This window comes from Dromaius novaehollandiae, chromosome 8 (assembly GCF_036370855.1).
Source record: "Dromaius novaehollandiae isolate bDroNov1 chromosome 8, bDroNov1.hap1, whole genome shotgun sequence".
Classification (NCBI taxonomy): Eukaryota; Metazoa; Chordata; class Aves; order Casuariiformes; family Dromaiidae; genus Dromaius; species Dromaius novaehollandiae.
In genome coordinates this window covers 15,915,709-15,938,276 of record NC_088105.1, presented here as the reverse complement: position 1 = coordinate 15,938,276, position 22,568 = coordinate 15,915,709, and the positions used below count along the sequence as shown (strand labels likewise).

Sequence of the window (22,568 nt, the reverse complement as noted above, 5' to 3'; positions counted from 1 at the left end):
TGGAAAAGTACAGTGAGATCTGATTGATGAAACACACTTGTCCCTAAAACCAACAAATTAATCTAATATCAATCTAGAAAATAATACCTGTGGTTTATCTGCTTGCTGCCTGCTGTCTGTGACTCCAGATGAGTCAATTAGATTTAAAGTATCCCCTAAGAAAATAGTGTAAATATCATGACCATTTTTGTTTTGGAACCAAGTATAAAAAGCAAAGGAAATAGTCAAGGCTGCCTAGAGATTAAGACTTTATCTCAAATGATTCTTTTTTTTAATCTCAAGAAGTGAATCATAAAAAATAAAAAGTAGAAGTATCTTTGAGAGGCGTTTGTCTCCAGCTCCCTGTAGGCAGCATGATCGAAGGTGCTTAGGTGGCTATTTCTCAAACTTATTTAATAGAAGGAACACATGGCAAATCAGGGCAGGAGTGGCTTGGGCATGGAACAACATATCTTAGATAAAGCATCAAAGTAAAGAGTTCTGGAACGATTCTAATCACTTGTTGTAGCATGTACAGAAAGGTTATATAAAAGAGATTCCTGTAACTTTTTCTGTTGTTTTTGCACAGCAGACCCATTCTTGCATCTCTTCTCTACAGAGGGTGAGAAGATGGCTCTAAAACTTAGATTCAGCAGGCATTCTATATTTCATTTTTTGACCATGAAAATTATACTATTAATAATCCATGTATTAATAATAATTTCTTGCATCCCACTGCCAATATATCAAATATATTCAATTTGCAAGTAAATGGATAAGTGATTTGACCTCAAAATCTGGAAATCAAACTACATGATTTCTTGCACAAGGTCTATCGATCCCCATAGTAATGAGTGCTTGTAATGCAGAGCTGCTTATTTAAAGTGCAAGAAACCAAAAATCAAGAGTAGATACTTGATGTCTCAAAGGATCAGAGTAAACTATTTTCTAACTGAAATTTAGATAACAATTCTGTTGATAAGGCAAGGAATGAAAGAAAAAGTTGCTCACTATGCACTGTAGAAGGGACTCCAAAATAGCACTTCAGAAAAAAAATGTTTTTTAAATTAAAAGATCCAGTGTCATAAAAGGAGAAGCTATGCCTTCAAATATGTGCAGCAAACTGATCTGAAAAAGGTGAAGGGATATTTTGACACCTGCCTTTTTTTCTCTTCAGACCTTGTGTAATACAGCTGTGTGCATACAGAACAAAGGAAGCCTCAAGGAAGCCTCCTTTACAGATGGGGATGTAGGAAAACCACAGTTGGGAAACATGATCACAGCCCTCATAGCGGGAAATCACTGACTGCAAAAGGGGCTTTGTAGCTGTCCATCCCTGACCAGAGCTACTTTCCTGAGGCTGCAGCTAGGCTGGACCTTGCTCCCAAGTCTCCTGAAAAGAGAATTCATGTGGTCCCTGTCTTTGGTGTGGCACAGGGCCATGGCATGTCCACAGCTGCAGGTTGTCTCTGTGCTGTTGACCAGAGATGCCCAGGTGCTTGGGTTCTTGCACAGGACTTTCTGCCCTCACAGCAGCTGAGCTGGCAGCCAAGCACAGCGTGTTTTTATCCTCTACCCTGCTCTGTCCCAGCTGCTGAACTAGCCTGCTGCTCGTGGCCTTGGTGGGGAGGACTTGAGGGCTGGGTGTAGGGCTGCCTTTGTTTTGAACAGCAGATAATCCCCAACTGCTGTGCAGAAGGGAAAGGAGCTGTCTGCTTGCCTGGCCCAGAAGACTTGGTGCCACTACAGCCTCCAGGGGGGCTGGGTCTCTGGGTGAGTCTCTGGGTCTCCATCACTTGAGCTCTCTACAGATCATCCCCTGAGGTGGTGCTGATTTCCCCCAGCCTACATAATACAAGCTGAGAAACAGCAGTCTAGACAATCTCTGGCAGATATTTATCTAATCTGTTCATAAACTTTCGATACAGAGATTTAAGTATCCTTACAATTGGGAAAGTCCCATTAATGTTTCACTTAAATCATCCCTACTGCCTATGAAGCCTATTACTTTGTAATATCTACCCTTCTGAAGGTCATGGAGGACAACTGATCACATTGCCTTCCTTGACTGCCATTCTCTTTTACATAGTTAAGAGTGTAATCATGTCCTCCCTCAGGTTTCTTTTTCTGTGGCCCTTCATAATAGGTCACATTTTTCTATATGTCTTCCTAATTTTGCTATCCATCTCCAGCTTTTCTTTAATTGCCTATCTCTTTCTCACAGTAGTACTCAAAACTGGATATAGTCAGTACTGAATAGTGGATTGATTAGTCTCCCATGTCTTGCATGCCATATTCCTGTTAACGTACTACAGAACAATATTTGCCTTTTCACATAGTTTTTCAATATGTGACTGTCTAATTTGGCCATCAAGATTTGAGCATTCTCTAAATAACCCTGCTTTTTTTCTGAGTTTCCTCCTGAATAGAGGAAGAGGTGTATGGAATTGCAAGGGGACAAGACTTCCCAGGTATCCAATCCATCAGAAGTTACACCGAAAAAAAAACCATGACATTTTCATAATGATGCTGTATAGGTGCACGTGCCTGTATAGCATGCTGTAAAACTCCTAACAGCGACAATTATTTATACAAGTATGGTCCCTGCTACCAATGAAATACTGTGTGCTTATTCAAACAATTAATTCAGTTTTGCAGTACTTTGAAGGAAATAGTATCACTACAGTTTTAGAAAAGCTAACAATGAAACTTTCGTTAAGTAATTCTCGGCATCTTCTAAACATGATTTCAGATTTCTGTCTCACAGTTCTGTAACTGCGACAAGATAAATTCTCTAGCAGGCAGGAAAGAAACAACCTCTGCTTTCCATAGATATGCACCCTAATTATATGTTTTTTTCAAAATTGTTTTTGATGCTTGCACTGGTATATGCAGACTGTGGACACAATTTGCAAGCAAGCAAATGTGTAAGACAGTGAACAATTTGCATGTTCGAAGAAGAACCAGCTCTGAAAAACTGGTTAGCAAATATTAATATCCCAAAGAAATATGAACCTTGTGAAACTGAACTTATCTCATGGATTGTACTTGCAAGTAATATATGTTACACCTCTTTTACCAAAGACCTTTTGAATAGCTGATCTCTGTAACCTGGAGCTATATGAGAGGGTAGGATCAAGACTTAGACATGTAAGTATACTTCTGTATTAAAGTTGCAATTTCAGCAGTCCAACATTATCAAGTACATTGACAACGATATTGGCTTAGTCTGACTTCTAGTGAGATCGAAGATATGTCAGCATGGTTGATGCTACATGCCATGTAAACTTACCTGAGCTAGCTATACTCTAGCTGCCTTTAGCAGTCTTAGGTTGACAGCCACAGCAGCCCAAAGCTCAGCAAGGGCACGACCAGGGATTTTCCTAGTGTCTCAAATGAGGTTTTGCCACACAGCAAAACTAGAAGAGCTTGACTAGTTCTTCACATTCTGCAGTACAGATGTGTACTTAGGTGCCCACAGCAATTTTTTAAAAATTGGATATAGATTCCTAAGTTACTCAGAGACAGATTTTTTAAAGTAAAAAAAGACAGAGCCATCTTTAATGAACTTCCCAAATTATCTAAACAGATTGGTCACCAGCTCCCCCTGGCAATTTATCTGTAGATAGCTAGATGTATTTGTAAAGCCTGGACAGATTTGGAAGTTTTATGTATATATTAACATAGTAGATTTATATCCACTACTCATATGACACATTTTAACATTCTAGCATGGGTTTCTCCAGCACATTTCCTCTGATGCTACACAATATACTGTTGTTTCAAAATCACACATGGGGGTCTGTGCAGGCAGTGACACACACCCTTCACCCAACCTCCTTTCTTTCCTGTCAGACTCTTTCCTAATATATCATTAGTCACAAACACCTGCTTACAGGGATTGAACAACGTCCTTGCTACAGAATTCCCTTTCTACGCCGTGACTTTCCTGACCCATGATAATAAATTTTTGAGTTGAACCATAGATTTTTTTATAATAAGAAACAAAATGGAAGATAAACTAGGTATTGCTACAGGTTTTGTGAAGGTCTAAAGAGGTCTCAATAAGGGAAGTTCACATTTGCATTTTCCTTTCACTACTATTTTCTCTTTCATAGCTTGTTAGAATCAAATGTTCAGTGTGAACAAAAGTTGCACACATTTTCTGGCAAACAGGGAGAGAATATTTTTGAACATCAGCAAAGAACAGCCAAGTACAAAATTTAAATTGCTACTTCTCCTACTTATCCACAATTAAGTGATTTATGTCAATACATCATTCTGTGTTTATCGTGTATTGCTAAAATTGATGTTATTTGAGAGCTAAATTTTCAAATATGCCAATTAATTTCTTGTATTACGATTTCTGGGTGACTAGTACAGGATATAGGGAATGTTTAATTTTCAGAGCTTCTCAATGTCTACCGTTCCCATTTTATAAAGCGTATGGTAGAGAGGTTGTCCTAGACAGTGTAGCATTTACTGTTGTCTGTAACTTGATAGTCTTGTTCTGTTATTGGAATAGCAGATGTAGCACCATAAGCATGCTATCTACGAATTTGAATTTAAAGGTTCAAATACAGGTGTGGTTGGGATGTCTTTTCATTTTACTTCTATGCACATGAATCAAGCCTGCAGATGTTACTTCCCTGTATAAAACTGTAAGGCTATCCTTTACATTCTTAGGATTTCTTTTGTTTCCAGAGACGGAGGCATTATCCATAATAAGGTATATAAATGAAAAGGGGTAAAAAAAAGACCTTATGCATGACTCAAGAAGCTGTTGCTTTAAACTCAGGATGAGGGCAAGCATCTGAAAGCTAAAATATTTCATTTATGATATGATATGGACACAATCTACGACAGCACAAAGGGAAAGTCGTAGTGCTCTTCATGTTAGTGCTTAGACATTGCTGATTGCAACTCTGACAGGCATGGCATTGGCATTCCACAGCTAACTAATGAGGATCAACTGAACTACCATATCTGTTATGAACTCATCAAATGTTCATTCTAACAATACTGTGCTGGGAAGCTACTTACATCATCTGAGTGTACATGAGGGACAAGCAGTATGAGCAAAACCACAAATCTCTTTATAAGTAGAGCTTTATTCCTAACACAGTAATTATGCATTAATTAGAAGTTTGGTGAGTAATGGGAATAGTTGCAAGAGATTAAAAGTGCTTGTCCATGGGGGAAAATTGCATAGTGTCAACACCTCAGACAGGCAGAAAAGGACTGCAAATACAGCTCAAATATTTTGTTCACAATAGCGAACTCAAACGAAGCATACTCTAATAGTAATTCCAAATGAAATTCCATTCTTAATTTATGTACATTTTGGGTAACAATTATGAAATCAACAGTAGATTTTTTCAGCTCTGCTAAAAGGTCATGAAGTCACTAAAATAGTGAAAAATAGTTTTGAAATTAAAATATTTTTCTAGTGATGTTTTGCTAAAAAAAATAGATTACATTAGTAATTGATATTTCATTATAAAGGTGATAAAAATTGATTATGGAAACAAAAGATATGTTGTTGCATGTTGGGTTAAGATATAAGATCCTGAACATTTAACCCTAGACAGAATCACTTCCAAAGCTGATGCTTAAATTATACCTGTATTTATAATAATTCGTCTCTTTCCCTTTCTTAAACCCCTCTCTGCCCAGAGTCATATGCTGGCAATTCTGTTGGACAATAAAATGGAAGCAATTAATTTATCAAATTTCTTCTGGATTCGATACATACTTCCTGTCAACTATTGTACATAAAGGTTCATTGTCCCTCCTCATACAGAGCTCCATCTCTGGCTACAGGCAAATTTTCTGTAATTAGTTCATTTATGTACACAACTTAGACACTACACAAAACAAACTTATATTGAGGCCTTACATATATAAAAATACTCATAACCATGGGCTACTGCTAATAAGGTTTAAACAAATCTGTAACTCTGTACCACTATCTTCACATTAAGGGAACGAGAAAAAATATTTCCCTGATGTAGAGTTTTATATGATTGCAGTTTTAGATGAAGTCTCAAGGTATCTCTGTTTATAGGGAGTCTCTTGGCAAAAAAAATTGGTTCTGTGTAGTCTGACCTCTCATTCATATTATATTATATAATATTATATTATATTATCTCCCCACATCTGTCACTTAAGAAAAATTCAAAACAAGATTTGAGCATCTGTAGGCCTGGGAAACAATTAGGTATATATTAAAAAAAAAAGATTATCACATGTAATTTGTATATTTTATCTGATTTAATTTTACCTCAATAAGATAAAATTCATCAGTTTCTCAGCAAAACAGAAATTTGTGACAGAGAAAGAGACACAGGATGTTTAAGAAAAAAGTTACAGTTTTCTTTTAATTGATTTGTCACTCATTGGGAAGCCAACAATAAATGGAACTAGCCTATGTAATGTGTGTTTTGCAGCAGACTAAAAGACATGTAACTCATGAATCTGGGAGCTAGATTAGGCACTTAGCCTGCACCTTTCCACAAGCTTGCTGTGTTGTGGCATAGTTGTGGTGATGATTTTCACAGCTGAAACCCAAGTGTCCTACAGATATCATTTCATCCATATGCATGATAACATTTCATTCTGTGACTTCTGTTGTATTCAGCTACAATATATAACTGCCAAGTTGATGCTTTTTACCAACTGCAAACAAGTACTATAAGCAAGGTTTAGAGGCAGGGTCCTATATTTTATTTAAAAAGTAATTAACGGAAACTACAGATTTCTCTCTAGATTGCTGACTCTCAGGCTATATATTCCATGTCCTCCTAACAGGATCCAGTCCTGTTTCTCCACTTCACCCACTATCCTGCCCAACTGCATGGCTCCTACTTTCCAAGTCCACCTTCTTATCCTCCAGCAGCAAATCTTAACACTGTCTCAGGAAAGCATTCAGCTAAGCTATATCACCAGACAGCAGTAAATGAAAGATCTGCTGAGGTAAACCCAGTGTGCAAGTTCTGTCCGTGTCACATCACAGTGACTTCTAAACACCTGAGATGCAGGATGCAAAGTCTGCACCCTGCAGCATAGAGGGGAGGGAAACTGAAGAAACCCCAGAAGTGTTGGGCTCAAAAGATTTGCTTGGATCACTGAGACCCCTGCTTCTGGACTGCATCAGAAAAGACCATAAGGTCCTTCCATTTATAGGATTAATCAATATACCAAGAAAAGTAATTTATTATGGATGGTTTTAAGAACTTCACAGAAGACATTGTAAATTAAGCAAAACACTGCCTGCCAGCAGAGAAGTCCTGCACCAGTAGATGTGCCCATGTATGGGTATACAGTCTCCACACATTTACTAGCGGCACTCTGCCACCTCAGTGGCTTTTATGATAGCAGAAAAGATCAGAGCAACCTGCTGGAGCATCAGCTATTCTCTGATATGCTGCTTCTTTTTGTCAGTCAGGAGGGGACTGAGCTCATAGTTTTTTTGTATCCTTTTCCTCCAGTATGACAATCTCATGTTCTCCTCTAGGTCCTTTAAGTAATTTTTGAGAGATAAAAGTGAGCCTTGCAGTGGTCCCGAGAAATTGACAGGCAGGAGGTGCACTGCCAGGCCAGCGGAGGAAGCCTATTCCATCAGGAGTCATTGCTGCTCCTTTGCAGCACCTCAACAGAAACCTAGATCACTGCAGTCAATTCAGGGTTGTGAAGGAAGCTTAGGGATACACCATCCTCCACACTACCGAGAGGTGATGTGACCTCAAACGGGCACCAGTTTAAACTCATTCATTGTACCTGTCTCAAAGCCTTTGTTTTGTCCAGTTAGGTTGAAGTAGTAACCCTTGTCTCACCAGTATTTCCTTCTCTCCCTTTTTAAATCTGACTTATTGATTGTTATAAACAAGTGGATATAAAGCCAAAAAAGAAGGTAAAATTGAGTCTACTTTATGGCACATCAGGCAGCAGGGAATCTATCAGGTGTAAATTAACTTAGCAGAAGCAAAGAAGATAAAATTTGAGAGAGACAGAACCCCTTTTCCTTAACCTTACGATAAATGGGAATCTTACAGTGATACACTAAAAAGTGGGCTAATGCTTCATTAAAGCAAATGAGCATCACAATTTGATGTGTCAAATATTTTAGTACATCTAGAATTAAAACACAGGGAGATATTGTCTACTGTTTTTAATCATCTTTATGCAATTCTTTAAGTCTCGCATTTTATCTGAAACACATTTTATCTGAAATCTAACTAAAAGCACAGTATTTCATTGTCACATCTTCCTTAAGATCCAAGAAGATCAGTGTCCTTACTTGAAAAAGTTCTGCACCAAGAAACAGCCCATATAATCAAATCTGCTACTCAATGTTACATGCTCATCTGTTATGGCTACTCAGTACAAGTGACAGTCATCAAAACCTAAGTCTTGGATTTTAACAGGAATCAAACATAGTTCAAGGCTTTTTTATAACAAAAGAAGAACAAATAAAATCAAAATCTTTCTTTTTTCCTAATGTGTTTCCTAGCACATTGTGCTGTCCCTTTCTGATGAAGTCACTTAAAGGAACGGGTTTGGAAATTCAGCTTTGCAAGGATGGAACTATACCTGTTATTTTTATCAAGCACATGTATTTCAGAACACCAGCATTTGTATTTGTACCACTATTGTACCTGGTAGTATTACTTATCAACTGGGGCTCCAGTGGGCTAAACTACATTACAGGTGGGCCTTCTGAAAGCATTTTATGCAACTAGAATAAAAAAAGAATTTGGTATTTTCTTTGTAGGTGATTTACAGGCTGAAAACTCTGTTACTGTACAGTTTGATGTGAAGCGAGGCTACTAGTGATAATAAATGTGAAATACCATTTTTGGTTATGCTGGAGATTCAAAAGGAGTCACAAGCTAGAGGACTGTGTTCTTTAATGCCTAAGTCTTCAGCCTTACAGAACTTTTATGTGCAGTCCAGAAGAGCTTTATTAAAGTTTGCTATCTATTCAACACTTAGTGTTGTATGAGCATTAAAGAACTATTTCTCATAATACACCCCAAAGTACATACGAGCTATTTTTCAGATAAGAAGGTGCACTCTTATTTTAATGATAAGGTTAAAGAACTTTGTTAAGGCTTTTCATTTTAGTACTACATATTAATTTTATGCTATATTAGTTAGAATATTTTGTTTTTATGTTACAGTATTCCTGAAAAATGTTTCAATTGCATTGCATCTGCTAAAAAAAAATAGTAACTCTGTTATTAAATGGCTGTTTTTCCTGCTAGCTGTATGAGATGTGTCTCAATCTATACATACCAATATTCACCTGAGAAAATTCATGAGCAGGAAAAATTGTTACATGCAGGTATGTTTTAGGAAGGCTTGACTTCTAAATGTTATTTATTTCTCAAGTTGTTCAAAATAAATCAATTATGAGAAAGACTTAAGTAATATGTATATTATGTTAATCTGCTTTAAGATTAGAATCCATTGGGGAAAGACAAGTCCAGTAAATTGATTAAGAAATATAGTGTTTAATACAACTTTTATACATACCAGACATCATCTCATTCCTGTAATATCCTCAACTTTTATATCTTGGTCATTCTCAGCTTTAATTTTTAAGTAAGGAAATAATTGCAGTCTATTGTTCTGTTTATATTTCTGTTTTACCTGTTCACAGTTATCTTATTATTAACTGAAATTGTTAGCAGTTTTAAAGTTATGGCATACAAACTTTCTTAAGTGAAAATACCCAGCAAGATTCTTAAATATACTGCACTTACATATATAGGTTCCTGAGCCTGATTCTGTCTTCCATTGAGATTGCTCCATTCTAGTACATCAATCTGTAACAGCCACAAATCTACCTGAGAACAAGAGAAAACCCTCCTGCTTGAGACTGGCATATGGTCATACACCAGAGAAAAAACTCATGCCACATCTGAAATGTCAGCCAACATCTGTGCTAAGGAAAAGGTACAAGATGACATATAACAACTTTTATCTTCTTTGGCATCCTGAATTAAGCAGAGCTCAGCCAAGGCCAAAGCAAAAATTGCGGTTACCTTTTTTTGCTGAATCTTTTGTGCTTTTTTGTTGTTTACACTCTAACAATGCTTTCTTTATGCGTAATGTTTTTTATGTGACCACCTTAATTTTATAAGCATCTAAATTGTTATTCCCCTCCTCACAGCATTTATATTTTGCTTTAATTTGCCTGCCTCATGTATAAATGAAATTTCCTAATTATCACCATTCCAGGTAGCTTCTTTTAATTAGATAGGAGATTCTGTCTCAGAGATTTTCACACAAGGATTTAATCTGCTTGTTCATCGTACAGTATGCAGACTTTGAAAAAAGTAAAAGATCCATTCCCTTTTGTCCAGGAGATGTCCTGTTGTGAGATAATTCAGAAAAGAACATTCTGGCATTACTGATTGATGTCAGTACCTCCTCAAGCAAGAAAACTACTAGGATGAAACAGTAAGTGTTCCTACATCATTCTGTGTTTTTATTCTATGCTTTAAAGGTTTTTTTTGTTGTTGTTTTGGAATTTTTTTTTTTACAGTGCTGGTTGATCTAACTGCATCTGTTTGCTTTTCAATATCTAATTTATGTTGGGCTGTAAACTGTCCAAGTAACAATTTGAATGATGCAGCAACAGAAGGTGACCCAGATTACACAACACTGTATGTTAATGCCAAGTCTTCTTGTTTAATGGCAGCTGCTCAAAGCTTTGTCTTATTGCGATTCACATTCAACAGACACAAATCAAACAGCATTCTCAGACAGGCACACATCCTGCCTGTCTTCATTTTAAACATGTTCAAGAGCTACTGCTTTTCATAAACATATATCAGCTTCACCAGCTGAGGCCATTTAGTCTCCTTAGCTTGTATTTACTCTCAACCATCTGCCAAAATTATCAAGGAAAACCATTGTGACTTCCAATATTTTGCATACTTCTGTTTATGTGGAAGTTTGCTGAAAATATTTTCTCAGCAAAACTCGTTGGACTTTTGTACTCTCTCATGGAGATTTTAGAACACCAAATATATCACATTTCTTTAATAACTGGTTTCTCTAGATATTTTAATTAAAAAATAATAAGGTAATGCTTACATAATAAAGCAATGAGTGCCACTAGAATACATAAGATGAACAGTGTAGAAAGCATGACTGCCCAAGCAAAAGATAAATTAGTCTGTACTTCAAGCAGCTAGGTTTAAATTCATTGAATGAATGTTACCAAAAAGCAGTCTTTAAAGTATAGGTACCATTTATTTTCTATGTGTTTCATATTGTACTCTCAATATGTGAACCAAAGTATTAAAAAATGCTTTCATTCTTAAAAAAAAAATAGTTCGAGCACAAAGATCAGGAAAGTTAATATGCAATGAATATAAACAACTTATAGTTTCATGGACCTAATCCTTTTGGTATCTTCATCAATATTTTAAAGCCTCTTGACAAAACAAGTTTCCTGCTAGAAGTGCATGTCTAGCTATCTATCCAGAGGACATGTCAGAACAATAAGAAAAAGAGAAAATCTTACTTTTTAAATGGATGAGCAGCAAAAAGCTGAGGTAGAAGATGAGTAGAAAGTTAATTCTTGAATGAGCCATATTCATCTTGATAGCACATCCTCTTCTAAGTTGTCTGTTGTCCAAAGAGCTGGTGCTGATCCTTAATGCTTTCTCCTCATCTCTGAAACTAAGATAATACCAAAGGCACAGAGTCCACTATATGCCATCTTTGCTTGTGACCCTCGTCAGCCTCTTCACTGCAAACCCACAGACTTTGATTCAAAAGGCAGTTGTGCTTGTTAAGATTTTACTTCAGCAGATCTGAGTGATTTTTTAAACCTGGTGCAGATTTCTCTGCTCCCTGGATTGGAGTCTTTCCCCAGCTTTCAGTTACAGAATGGTGTCATGAATTGTATGCTGTATTTGGCTGACACAATACAGCAGATATTGCACAGGGCTGTCTTTCAAGCTTTCAGAAATGTATCATGGATTAACTTCTACTTAAAGCTTGATTACATTACATTCCTTCCGATTCACAGCATAAACACTTTATGCTTTTTTGCATAAAGCTAGCTAATAAACACTTTATGCTTTTTGCGTTCCTTCTGAATCATACCCCATTAGAGCATGAAGTAAAAAGCTGAAACATCCTCATTTTCAATATTTTTTGTAGTTAGATATTAACAGATTGCTTTCCAGAATCTCTCTCTTTTTTCTTTTTTACACTGGATTTATTTACTTTTGCCAACATCAAAAAGGGTATAACAATTGGGAGTTGGCACAGGTGCTCTGAGCTTCACGGGGTCATGTTAGTTGTAATTTCAAACTGCGTATAGATAGGGAACTGACATTTATGGATTCAGGAGAGAGATAGTAAGGTTGATAAGGGTATGGGGACAGGGCTTAAAAAAATGTAAAAGGGATAGATTCCATTTCTTTCTTGCCAGAGCTTGCTTTAGGCAACTGGTACAATGGCACTGAGCCCATGCATATTCAGAGAAGCCTTCCTCAGGTTGCCAGGGTTCATTCATCCTGTGTTCTTCTGCTGCTTTATGACACAGAATGCCCAATTTCTGTCCAAAGCTGTCCTGGCATCTAATGCCTTATCAGTTGATGACAACTTTGTTCACAGATATTAAAGCCTTGGCCTGGGCTAGCAGAAGGGGATGGGAAGAAAGATGGCTACAGCCTCAGCAGCCACTTTCAGATACTACCATCCTAGTACAATCAAGGTCTTCTGGCATCTTACAAACTCAAGCACTTTTTAGTATATGTGTTTACTGTGGGTAAACCATACTATGAAAATCATTGCAGCAGAATCACCAGTTCAGGCTCTGGGGCCAAGAGTGAGAGGAACTTCCTGTCTGACAGCAAACTTATTCTTTCCACCATCTTCATTTCCTAACAACTTTTCTGGCCTTTTGCCCTCAGTGCTTCCCTGCTTGCTCTCCTTGCCACACTGCAGAGACTAGGCATTCCCAAGTCTGGGAAAAACACTGAAAAATCTGTTTGGCCATTACTATGTTATAACACTGTAAAACAAATAATGCTTAATAAATTTAAGATGTTCATTTTTCCTCCCCAGTTCAATAGAATCTCAATCCCTGACTCAGCAAGTCTTTGATAATGTGTTTAACTTTACCCATACATTTAATTAAACACAGACTTAAAGTCAAGCACATGCTTAAGGCCAAAATTAAGTATGGAGCAGATAGGTGATGCTAAATGGTTTGTGAAAGGAATTTAAGAATGTTACCTATTATGGGTAGGTAAAACACATTTACAGCTATTCTTTCGAGTCATTTTAGAACATCTTTCTCCTGTTTCGGGACCCTTCCTTCTTTTCCACCTTGGTCATGTGCAACTGCCACTCATCCAATGATAACCTTGTGATCCACCTTTTGAGACCCTCTCTAGCTCCTCCAGCCAACAGCAGCTCTAGCACCTCTGCTCCTGGGTGGCCCTGCAACCTTCTGGCTCTCCTGCAGGCTGGGCTTGCAGCTTCTTCTGAGCCTTCCCACTCCACCGGTGATTCTTCAGGGGGCTTCGAAGAGCCCTGGTCTCTCTGATGGCAATCCAGGCTGGCTTTTCTGGTCGAATGTAATTAGTTATGAACATTACAATGAACTGGACTCCTAGTAGGAAATCGTTGAGTAACTGTATCTATAGTTATATATAAACAGTTACATAGTTATTTATATTTTTCACCTCTTTCTATTTTAAGTCATCCCTTAGATTTATACATAGGCTTATATTTGTTTGGATGTTTTCCTCTCATTGCCATCTGTCTATTTAGTTTACTTCTGAAATTATCGAGTAAAATACACGAGCATTACGGTGTGAACATGAAAATATTATTCTGCCTTCTGGGAATTCTTCTGCTGGACTAAATTATGCACTTGAGTTCAGAACTGATTACCTACTTTAAGTGCACTATTATTTAAGTTTGCTAATATGTATGTTACTTAGAAACAATATTTTCCATTATAAGTTTGAATAATTTCAAAATTGTTTTTGTGGAATTAGTCTCCATTAACAGGAATTTGATACATTTCTCTATGATGGTTATAACTGCTGATTAAATTAATTTCACCTTTACTAGAGAAACACTGGGTATTAGTCTTGAAGTAAAGTTTAAAACTGAGGAATAAGGCATATTTCAATCAATTCTTAGTTGGAATATATCTTATTGGAAGATTTTTCAGATTCAATATACCAATCAAGTTAAAAAAAACCTTAGAATTTTCATAAATATAGAGCCAAAATGCTTGTTATGAAAAGACAAAATTTGCAGTTCTGAAAAACATATCCTAAGTACTAAAATGAAGCAGTCACAACTATTAAATCTAGATGTTGTTCTGAAAACTGCAAAAATTTGTAAAGTCTGTGTTCTAAGCAAATCAGTCCTCAGACATGAAGACATGCTACCAATCCAAGATTACATTGTGTAAATGTCAGTGTTGGTATTTGAGCTAAATAGTCTACGAAGTAACTGTGTGGTTATTATAGTCCATATAGCGAACGTATGAACAAACCCTAGTTCTTTTGAAACTTCATAAAAAGTGAATTGCTTTCAGGATAGTCAAAAGAGGAATTTTTTCTCCAGAAGAGCTGCTTTTCCACTGCCATTGAAACTTAGCTCTGCATTTCGCTACTTCAAATATTTCTTCCCCCTCACAAGCTATTCCAGGATTTAACGGGGACCAAATTAAGTTATCTTACCACAGACTGCCCCAATCCCTTGAATTTATGACAGGAGAGGGGTTGAATTTATGTAGCACTGGTACCTCATGAATATCATTTTTACACAGTGAGGCATAATATCTAAATATAATTTGGATACAGCTTAGCTTTGATGAGATTCTGCAATCAGCTAAGTCAGAGGCTATGCCATTTGCCTAGAGGAGAAGACTTTGTGTTTCTCCTTGCCATTTTCTTTCATATAAGTGTTGTCCCTTTTTGTTCTGGTTGCTCCTTTGCAATAATTACAGTGCTATATGGTGTCATATTATACTAGTCAGTGTCATGTCTTCTAAAGCATTTTACTGCATCTCTAGCCAACTAACATCAGTATATAACATCTTTTGTTTCCTGGTACAAGCATTGTTTTCAGCTTTCAGATGACAGCAGTACTAATTAATCATGCATCTTCTGCCTCTCACTGCTAAGGATGTTGTTTCCTGATTGCTTGGTGTTGCTTCTTTTTAAAGTGTAATTTTTATTGGCATCATCCTGTTCCTTCTTAGTCAAATACAATTATAGGTGATTTTCTTAAGCAATTGGTATTTCTTTTCCAGTCTGTATAATGTTATAGTATTTTTAATATAAATGATAAAATGAACAGAAAATAAAGCAGTAAATAATCCATATACAGTGTAAAATTAACTGAAGTGGAAGATGTGAGTACACAAAGTGTTTGTTGCTTAAGCAACCTTAAGCTTTTTTTTAATGGACTCTTTTTCTTTTACTGTTAATTAAAACATTGGTAACTTGCCTATGCTATTAGCCAGCAGCAGGTGGGTGATTTCATGGAAGAGTGGAAGGAGGCTGAGATGAAGATAATATTGTTTAGAGAGGTTGTAGATATTCAAAATACAACTGGGCAAGGTCCTGGGCAATGTGCTCTAACTGGACCCGCTTTAAGCAGGAGGTTGGATAGACACCGTTGGAGGTCCATTCCCACCTACATCATTCTGTGGTTCTCTGCACAAGCTTTAGTGTACTTCTGTTCTGTTCCCAGTTTTATATGTCAAATGCTGAAAGCTTTATAATATGGTGCTTGTTTTTTCCCAGGGTCTTTGGCTTTTCTTGTTAGCATTCCGTAGTGCTCCTTGTCTATGTCCTCTATTAATCACTTGCAGAATTTTGTCACAGATGTATGTCACTGTTCAGCGTTGGTCAGAATTTCATTTTAAGAGAAGCCCATGGAGTATGAGGGCCAAACTATGAGCCAATGAAAATTCTGTCTGAATGAAGAAATTGGACTCACCCTGCACGCATTTAATGTTATAATAAATACATTTATTTTAAAGTGTTGCAGTGCCTCTAAAGATATAGTTTGGTTATAGAAGTTTCAATATTAGTAAATTCCTCTCTCCAAACAGGCAGGATGTTCTAAATAGTTTTCTTATTAGACAAAAATAAAATAACACCAAATTATTCAGGTGTTGGCTTAAAAGGACAGATCACATCATGCAATCAGTATTGCATGCTCTGCAATGAAAGTAGCAGAGGTCCTCCTTGTGTGGCACAGATATCTGGAATTTTTCAGAAAGAATATAATGCAACACCACCTGCATTTCTATAATACTTTTCATACTCAAGGTATCATGGAATACTTCATAGCCATTGTGCATCTTCAAACTACTACCAGACCAATAAATAAATAAATAAATAAAAGATGCAGAACGTACAGTGAACTTCAGTCTCTGCACACTAGATGATTTTAGGAGAGCTTTAATCAAGAAAGTAGAAAATGGAGGTCATTTATAAAATGAAGATAGTAAAAATACATTTGAATGCTATGCAGAGTATCTAAGATTTTATAACAGAATATAATACATACTGCAGATAGATAGTATCTTTTCTAAAAATCTCTGACCCTCTTACAAATAACTCATTCAGCTTCTTAGCACATTTGAACCAAGTAGCTGTTATGATATCTATTTTACCAACATGTAGAAGGAGGTATTAACAGACAGTAACAAGTTCTGCACCAGTTCTACTGATGACAAGAGTTGTGGTAAGGTGTGAATCAGGGCAGGCTGGTGCCATTGATAACTGATCCAAAGTCACTCAGGTCTGACAGCCCTGGGACATTCTAACCACTAGGGGACATCTCTTCCTATGCACTCATGGAGTTTGGAAATATGGGCTACTTTACTCATGCAAGCTGTCATGTTGAACTCAAAAATAAATCAAGAAAGATGTTTTGAAGCTCATACGAGTAAAATGAGCAGGACTTCATCTGTATCACTGTAGCTATGGCTAAGTTATGTCACGGCAGGCTAATTTTAAACTACATGTTTCTAAGAGAACAGCAGTGGAATGGTATTTTATTTACTTCAATGAAATGTGGATAACCTTTGTATGAACTTAAGATCAAGTATAGATATTGTCATCATGTTTTGAGCATTAAAATACATTTCTTAAGTATTTATTGAAAACTCTGGATGATGGAGTTTGTCAGAATAATGGATCTGAGCAAAAGCACACTCCCTGGTCATGATGTCTGTAGCCTATTTACTAAAAAGTTCAGAGCTAGCATTATTTCTAGCATGTAGTTCTTTGGGTAATTATGAGTGGACAAACCAATGTGAGTAAGGGCTGGCTAGACAGCCCTGTGCATGAAGAGTTGTATTGCAACAGGAAGCTGTTTACCGCATTCACAAAACTGCTACAGATCTATGTTTAATCATGTATTTGCAACAAGAACAATTGTATATGTATTGATTTCACACAACATTGGCAAAGTTAGCTGCCTGTAAGAGAGACTGGAAATTCCCTTGCCCCATGCTTTTCCATAGGAAAAAAAATTAACAATTATGTTTAACTTCTTATGTTATTCTCTAAATACTATTCCCTTTAAGCTTCCTTTTCTTATTAGTATATACAATTCTTTCCCCCATCCTGAACTCTTGCTTTGCTCTTTTTTTTCTTCTTTAGCCTGGGTAGCACTTCAAAGCGGAACATTAATTTCCAGAAGACTCAGACAGAACATAAGCTTTCAGTTCTGCCAATCTGCAGATTATAAATGGATTTATGAAATTAAAGGGCTGTATTTGAAAATGTTCAGTTATTTTGGAAAATCTGCCAAGTCTACTGCTTCCTTAAACATAAAACATTCTTTGAAATTATGAGTACATTATTGTTCCTCTGGGTAGCTATTTTCCTGCCAAGTAGTAAGGGAGATTTCTGTCCCCTAACCCAAGATAAAAATTTAACTAGAGATTACAGAAGTGTCATATTGATTCACTCAGATATATTCTCTTTTAGATATGATAGAAATGATGGGAGTGATGACCCAGACTCTATTTCTAACTATATTTTCAACTATATGCATTTCAAGCAGTGTTTGCTCATGGTCAGTTACTAGTTAAAGCGCATGCTGTTCAAATTGCTGCATTTTCAGAAAGGAGTTTAAGCTATTTGCTTTTTAACATATGAAGTCTCTCCTAACTATTCTACACTTAGACAGGCAAAACAAATTAAGTCTGTAAGGTACTACAGGATTCTCCTGGGACCTGCAGAACTCAATAGCATGTGATTCACTTACTCTCATCTTTGATGATTTCTTGCACACAGGACATGTTCTTACTGTATAGCGTGTGGTTGATACCACCAGGGAAGCAATTCCACTGCCTGAGATGAATGCTAGGTCAGGCCTTGTCAATACAGATGAAAATTTGCAATTAGTATTCTGTACCTTGCTGCTAATGAACCATCTAATCAGGAATTTTCTGTCTGTACCAATCATCTTCCTGTGAGTGTCAAGGTTACAGGAGTGCTTGACAAAATGAGGCAAACAGTGTTTTTACAAAAGCATTGAAATATTAAGTGCTAAATGGGTTGTAAATTTACTTTTTACCTTTATGCTTTCCACTTCAGCAGAATAGCAATGTGTTAACAGACTTATAAATCCTCTTCTAAATCTCTTTTTTCTTTCTTTCAGAGTGAGATAATTCATACAACAAAACAGAAAGTCTTAAAACTGTAAGTATTGGTTTTACACTGAAAAATTCCTCTGTCTCAAAGAAGATAATTGGATAGGCAAGCAGTATTTTCAAAGGTATTTGGAAGAGATTTGAGCTAATATGTTACATAGTTTTACCTGATCAATGCTAAATGGTTTCAAAAGGAATTCGAACTCAGGAACCTCAGCAGGCAACTGCATAGAGGAGGAGAAAAAGGAAGAATCAGGAAGTCAGGATTTTCATCAATAACCAAAATCACCTGATTTTAACACAAACTGTACTTGTAAACACTGTGCTTTAGGCAAATACTATGATTATCTTGTGGACAGGACAGTATGACAATATCCTATAGAGAGGTTCAGAAGGAGATGCTATAAGGAATTTGGCTTCAGGAAATATCCTGTGTAGAGAATACTGATGAATGATTTGGTTTCACAGGTGGAGAACAGGGCTGGGGGCCAGAAAACCAATTCTTTTCCTAGTTCTGCCTCACTGTCCTTACAAGTGAGGCAAGCCGTATTTGTTTTCAATGATAAATCATTCTGAGGTACTACAATGTGCGATGGAACACAGTACTCATCAAAAAGTCATATTTGAAACAGGAGAAGAGAGAAGCTTCCTTAATTTTTCCTGATCTCTAATATCCCTCATAATTTTTCCCTTTTCTTGATTATGCCATGATATTGGCTATTTGTGACAATATTTGAAAAAGCATCTGATTATTTGGGGCTCTTTAATTTGTGGTTTTCCAGTCAAAGGACATGACGTTCAAAAAGCACAAAGCAAAAATTCCCTGCAGGCATCTCTGAAGTGTCTCAGCATGGGTCCTGGCAAGTACTAAATTCCTGTTGGAAATCTCGGCCTCTGTGTTAAAGTATTGGATAATATTATGGGATGTGGAACAATAGGTAATGCTAAGTGCCCCAAAGGGATATCAAGTTCCTGTTAAGTATTGGTTAAGACAACATTCATCTTAATGTCAATGCACTTCATATATGCCACAGTTTTGTACCAAACCAAATCTTGAAAGACTGTCAGTTTGAATTATATTGTTCACAAGGTAAAATGAAATATTCTGGCTTCCAAAGTTGTGTTGATTCAGAATATTTCACACCTATTTTATTTGCTGGGGGTGATACTGACTTTAGTGCAGATGACATATATAATGACATGGTATCACTGTGTTCCCACGTGAGTAAAAGGAAAATATCCCCTTGATGGATGGCACAGCTTAATCTCTAGGTGCCATGTGAGGAGGGGGAAACAGTGGACGTTACTCTTATAATTGATTTATATTCTGGTAGTATCCAGGGGCCCCTTAAATCACCAAGTGGTTTGTTGCTAAATTCAATGGCTTACACGCACCTTAAATTTTGGAAGGGTGCATGCTCAAATCTTTGCACATGGCTTAATTCCATACAATGCTTTTTATTTTCCTGAGTATCAGTGTTTTTTTAGTAAAGTAGGGCATTTTATAGCAACTTCCTCCAATGATATGAGAGCATAGGTGAAGATGATTGTTGTATATAGGCAGCTGCTGAGAAGTCTTTTATTTTGTACCAAAATTTGGACTTTAGCACCTATGTTCACCAAACTCTGTTTGATGGGCTTCAGACTTCTAAATCTGATCCTGAGCCCCTGAGTTACTCGGATACTGTTAAAAATGGGATAGCTAAGCTAGTATTTCTAAGGTAGTTACAGCTGTGCTGGTTGTGGTTCACTGATAAATGCAATCACTATCAGAGATGTACCATTTTGATATCAGAAACTACATCTTTAACACCTTGATTATGCACAGGCTGTTTTGTTTCATTCAGAAGCACCTATGAGAATACATATGTTAGCAGCAGCAGACTATTGTGAACAAGTCCTCACAACTGCCACCATCTGAAGGCCTGTATGTGCTCCAGGGGCTCCTTATGTCTGTCAGGGTAAGATTTCTTCACAACTTTCAACTGAAAGGAACTGAAGGAACTTGGGGGAAAATGACCATTTGTGGTCTCCTTGGCATGTATATTACAGGTAAGTCATTACGTGAGAACAGCTCACTTATTCAAAGAACAGCAAAGGCTGAGCACTTTCAGAAATGTATCCTTGAATGTTGCTAAACTGTATAAAAGAAATATAGTCTTAAGATACAGGCAGTACTTGGACAGCTCAAACTTTCCTTAAATAAGATTAATCAGAATGAATTAAACAGAATCTGGCAGCCCCTGACTACTGAAGAGTGGATCAAACACAAGCCATGTTAACCTTGACCACCCCCACTCCTGCAGCAGTAAAGTCAGATTTCTGTATTAATTTAATGAAATAGATTAATATAACATGGCGTTATATAACACTATATTTAAATAAGATCAGAAATCAGCAACCCAAAGTAAATCATTATATCACATTTCATTTTGATATGATAATCACAATCTACTAATTGGTCAAGAAATGAAATTCATTTTCTGAAGGCTGTGCAGGCAGAACTTCCTGTATAAACTGTTTATTCCATCAGTATCTCTAGAAACAACTAATCTAAAAGACTGCACTCTTTGTGGTCACTTAACATGATTCTATAATAATCCGGCATTTATTTAGGACCATATCTTTCTATGTCAGAAGCCCTACCAATTCTGAAACTAGGCGTTGCATTTGTATTTCAAGACAGGAAAAGAAAGGTTTATATCTGGCCAAACTTGATGCAAATCTGAGAAGTTCCTGGCAATGATAAGAGAAAAATTTATCTACTCAAATCTATCATGAACATAAAGTAAGCACAATTATTTGACACTGTATGACAACTGCGAACGTGAGAGCTGTTGCTCGAAAACTGAGCAGGAATATGAGGTGAGATGGCAGTCCCTTTGGACAATCTAGTCTTTGAAATGGAGCTGGCCAGGAATTTTTGAAGCCTTTTAGAAGGAAAATGGTTATTTTTTTTAAACAACCTTTTATTGCAAAATTGTTGGAAAATTGTTTTGACAATTTTAAATTAAAAAATATAACCTTCTGGCTTGAAATTATTTTTCTTTTCAAAAAGTAAGGTAATTTTTAAAGTGTTTTTAAAAGGCTGAAACCTAAAGGAAGATTTATCCAGCCAAACCTTTCAACTAATCCAAGCCATATTTTATATCAAATATTTTCAAGGTAATGAACAAATCTTAAAGATTTTAATCTTTGGTTTGGTTTGGCAAAAAGAAAATATTTTCAGAGAAGAGAAAAACATTCTCACTCCCAGATTTATTTTGAAGTCTCTTCTTGTCTTGAATCAAATAAAATGTACTAGCATAAGTAGAATTTAAAAATGCTTATATGAGGAAAAACAATAGTGGCTTTTTAGTATAGACAGGCATCCAAGCATCTGTTAGCTCTACACAACCACTACACTGAACATTCTCAGAGCATCCAGAGTCATTCTGCTTGAGACTGGTGAAGCTGCACTAGCATTAATGAATGGAAATGTTTCACAAAATCCTATTGTAGAAAAAGATACGAGTGAAAATAATTACACCAGAAGGAAAGTTGTTGGCCTTTTGTTTAGAAGCATTACAGGTGCTCTATGAATTTTCCCTAATAAAATTAATTTAAGAATTGATTCTACCCTTCAGCTATTTTTACTGGAAAAGCATACACCTTTCCAAAATGACATCATATTAATCTTGGGAAAATAACTAAACACAGCAAAGGAGCCTGGTACAGCTGACCATAACCTAAGAAATCACTGAAATGGGTTTAGCTCCAAAAAGGCTGCAGGCAGCTAGTTGTTTTTGTTCAACTGTTTTTAACTGAAGAAGGTCAGAGGATTGTTACAGGATTATTTCAGAGTTACACTTACTCCGGAATGACTACAGAAGACATCATCCTGCTATTGCATTTATACTTACCTTTTACTAGCTCA

General features: G+C 36.6%; 1 protein-coding gene across 3 annotated transcripts in view; it reads right to left on the bottom strand.

Moving 5' to 3' along the window:
* CRB1 (crumbs cell polarity complex component 1) overlaps positions 1 to 22,568 on the bottom strand; it is a 136,569-nt gene that overhangs the window by 106,523 nt on the left and 7,478 nt on the right. For all 3 annotated transcript variants that reach the window (XM_026119108.2, XM_026119099.2, XM_064515763.1), the window contains 2 exons: positions 18,820 to 18,876; positions 11,519 to 11,676 (listed from right to left, as the gene is read on the bottom strand). In XM_026119108.2, coding sequence (XP_025974893.2) covers positions 11,519 to 11,594 — 76 coding nt within the window. In that variant the 5' untranslated portion in view covers positions 11,595 to 11,676; positions 18,820 to 18,876. The remainder of the gene's footprint in view (positions 1 to 11,518; positions 11,677 to 18,819; positions 18,877 to 22,568) is intronic.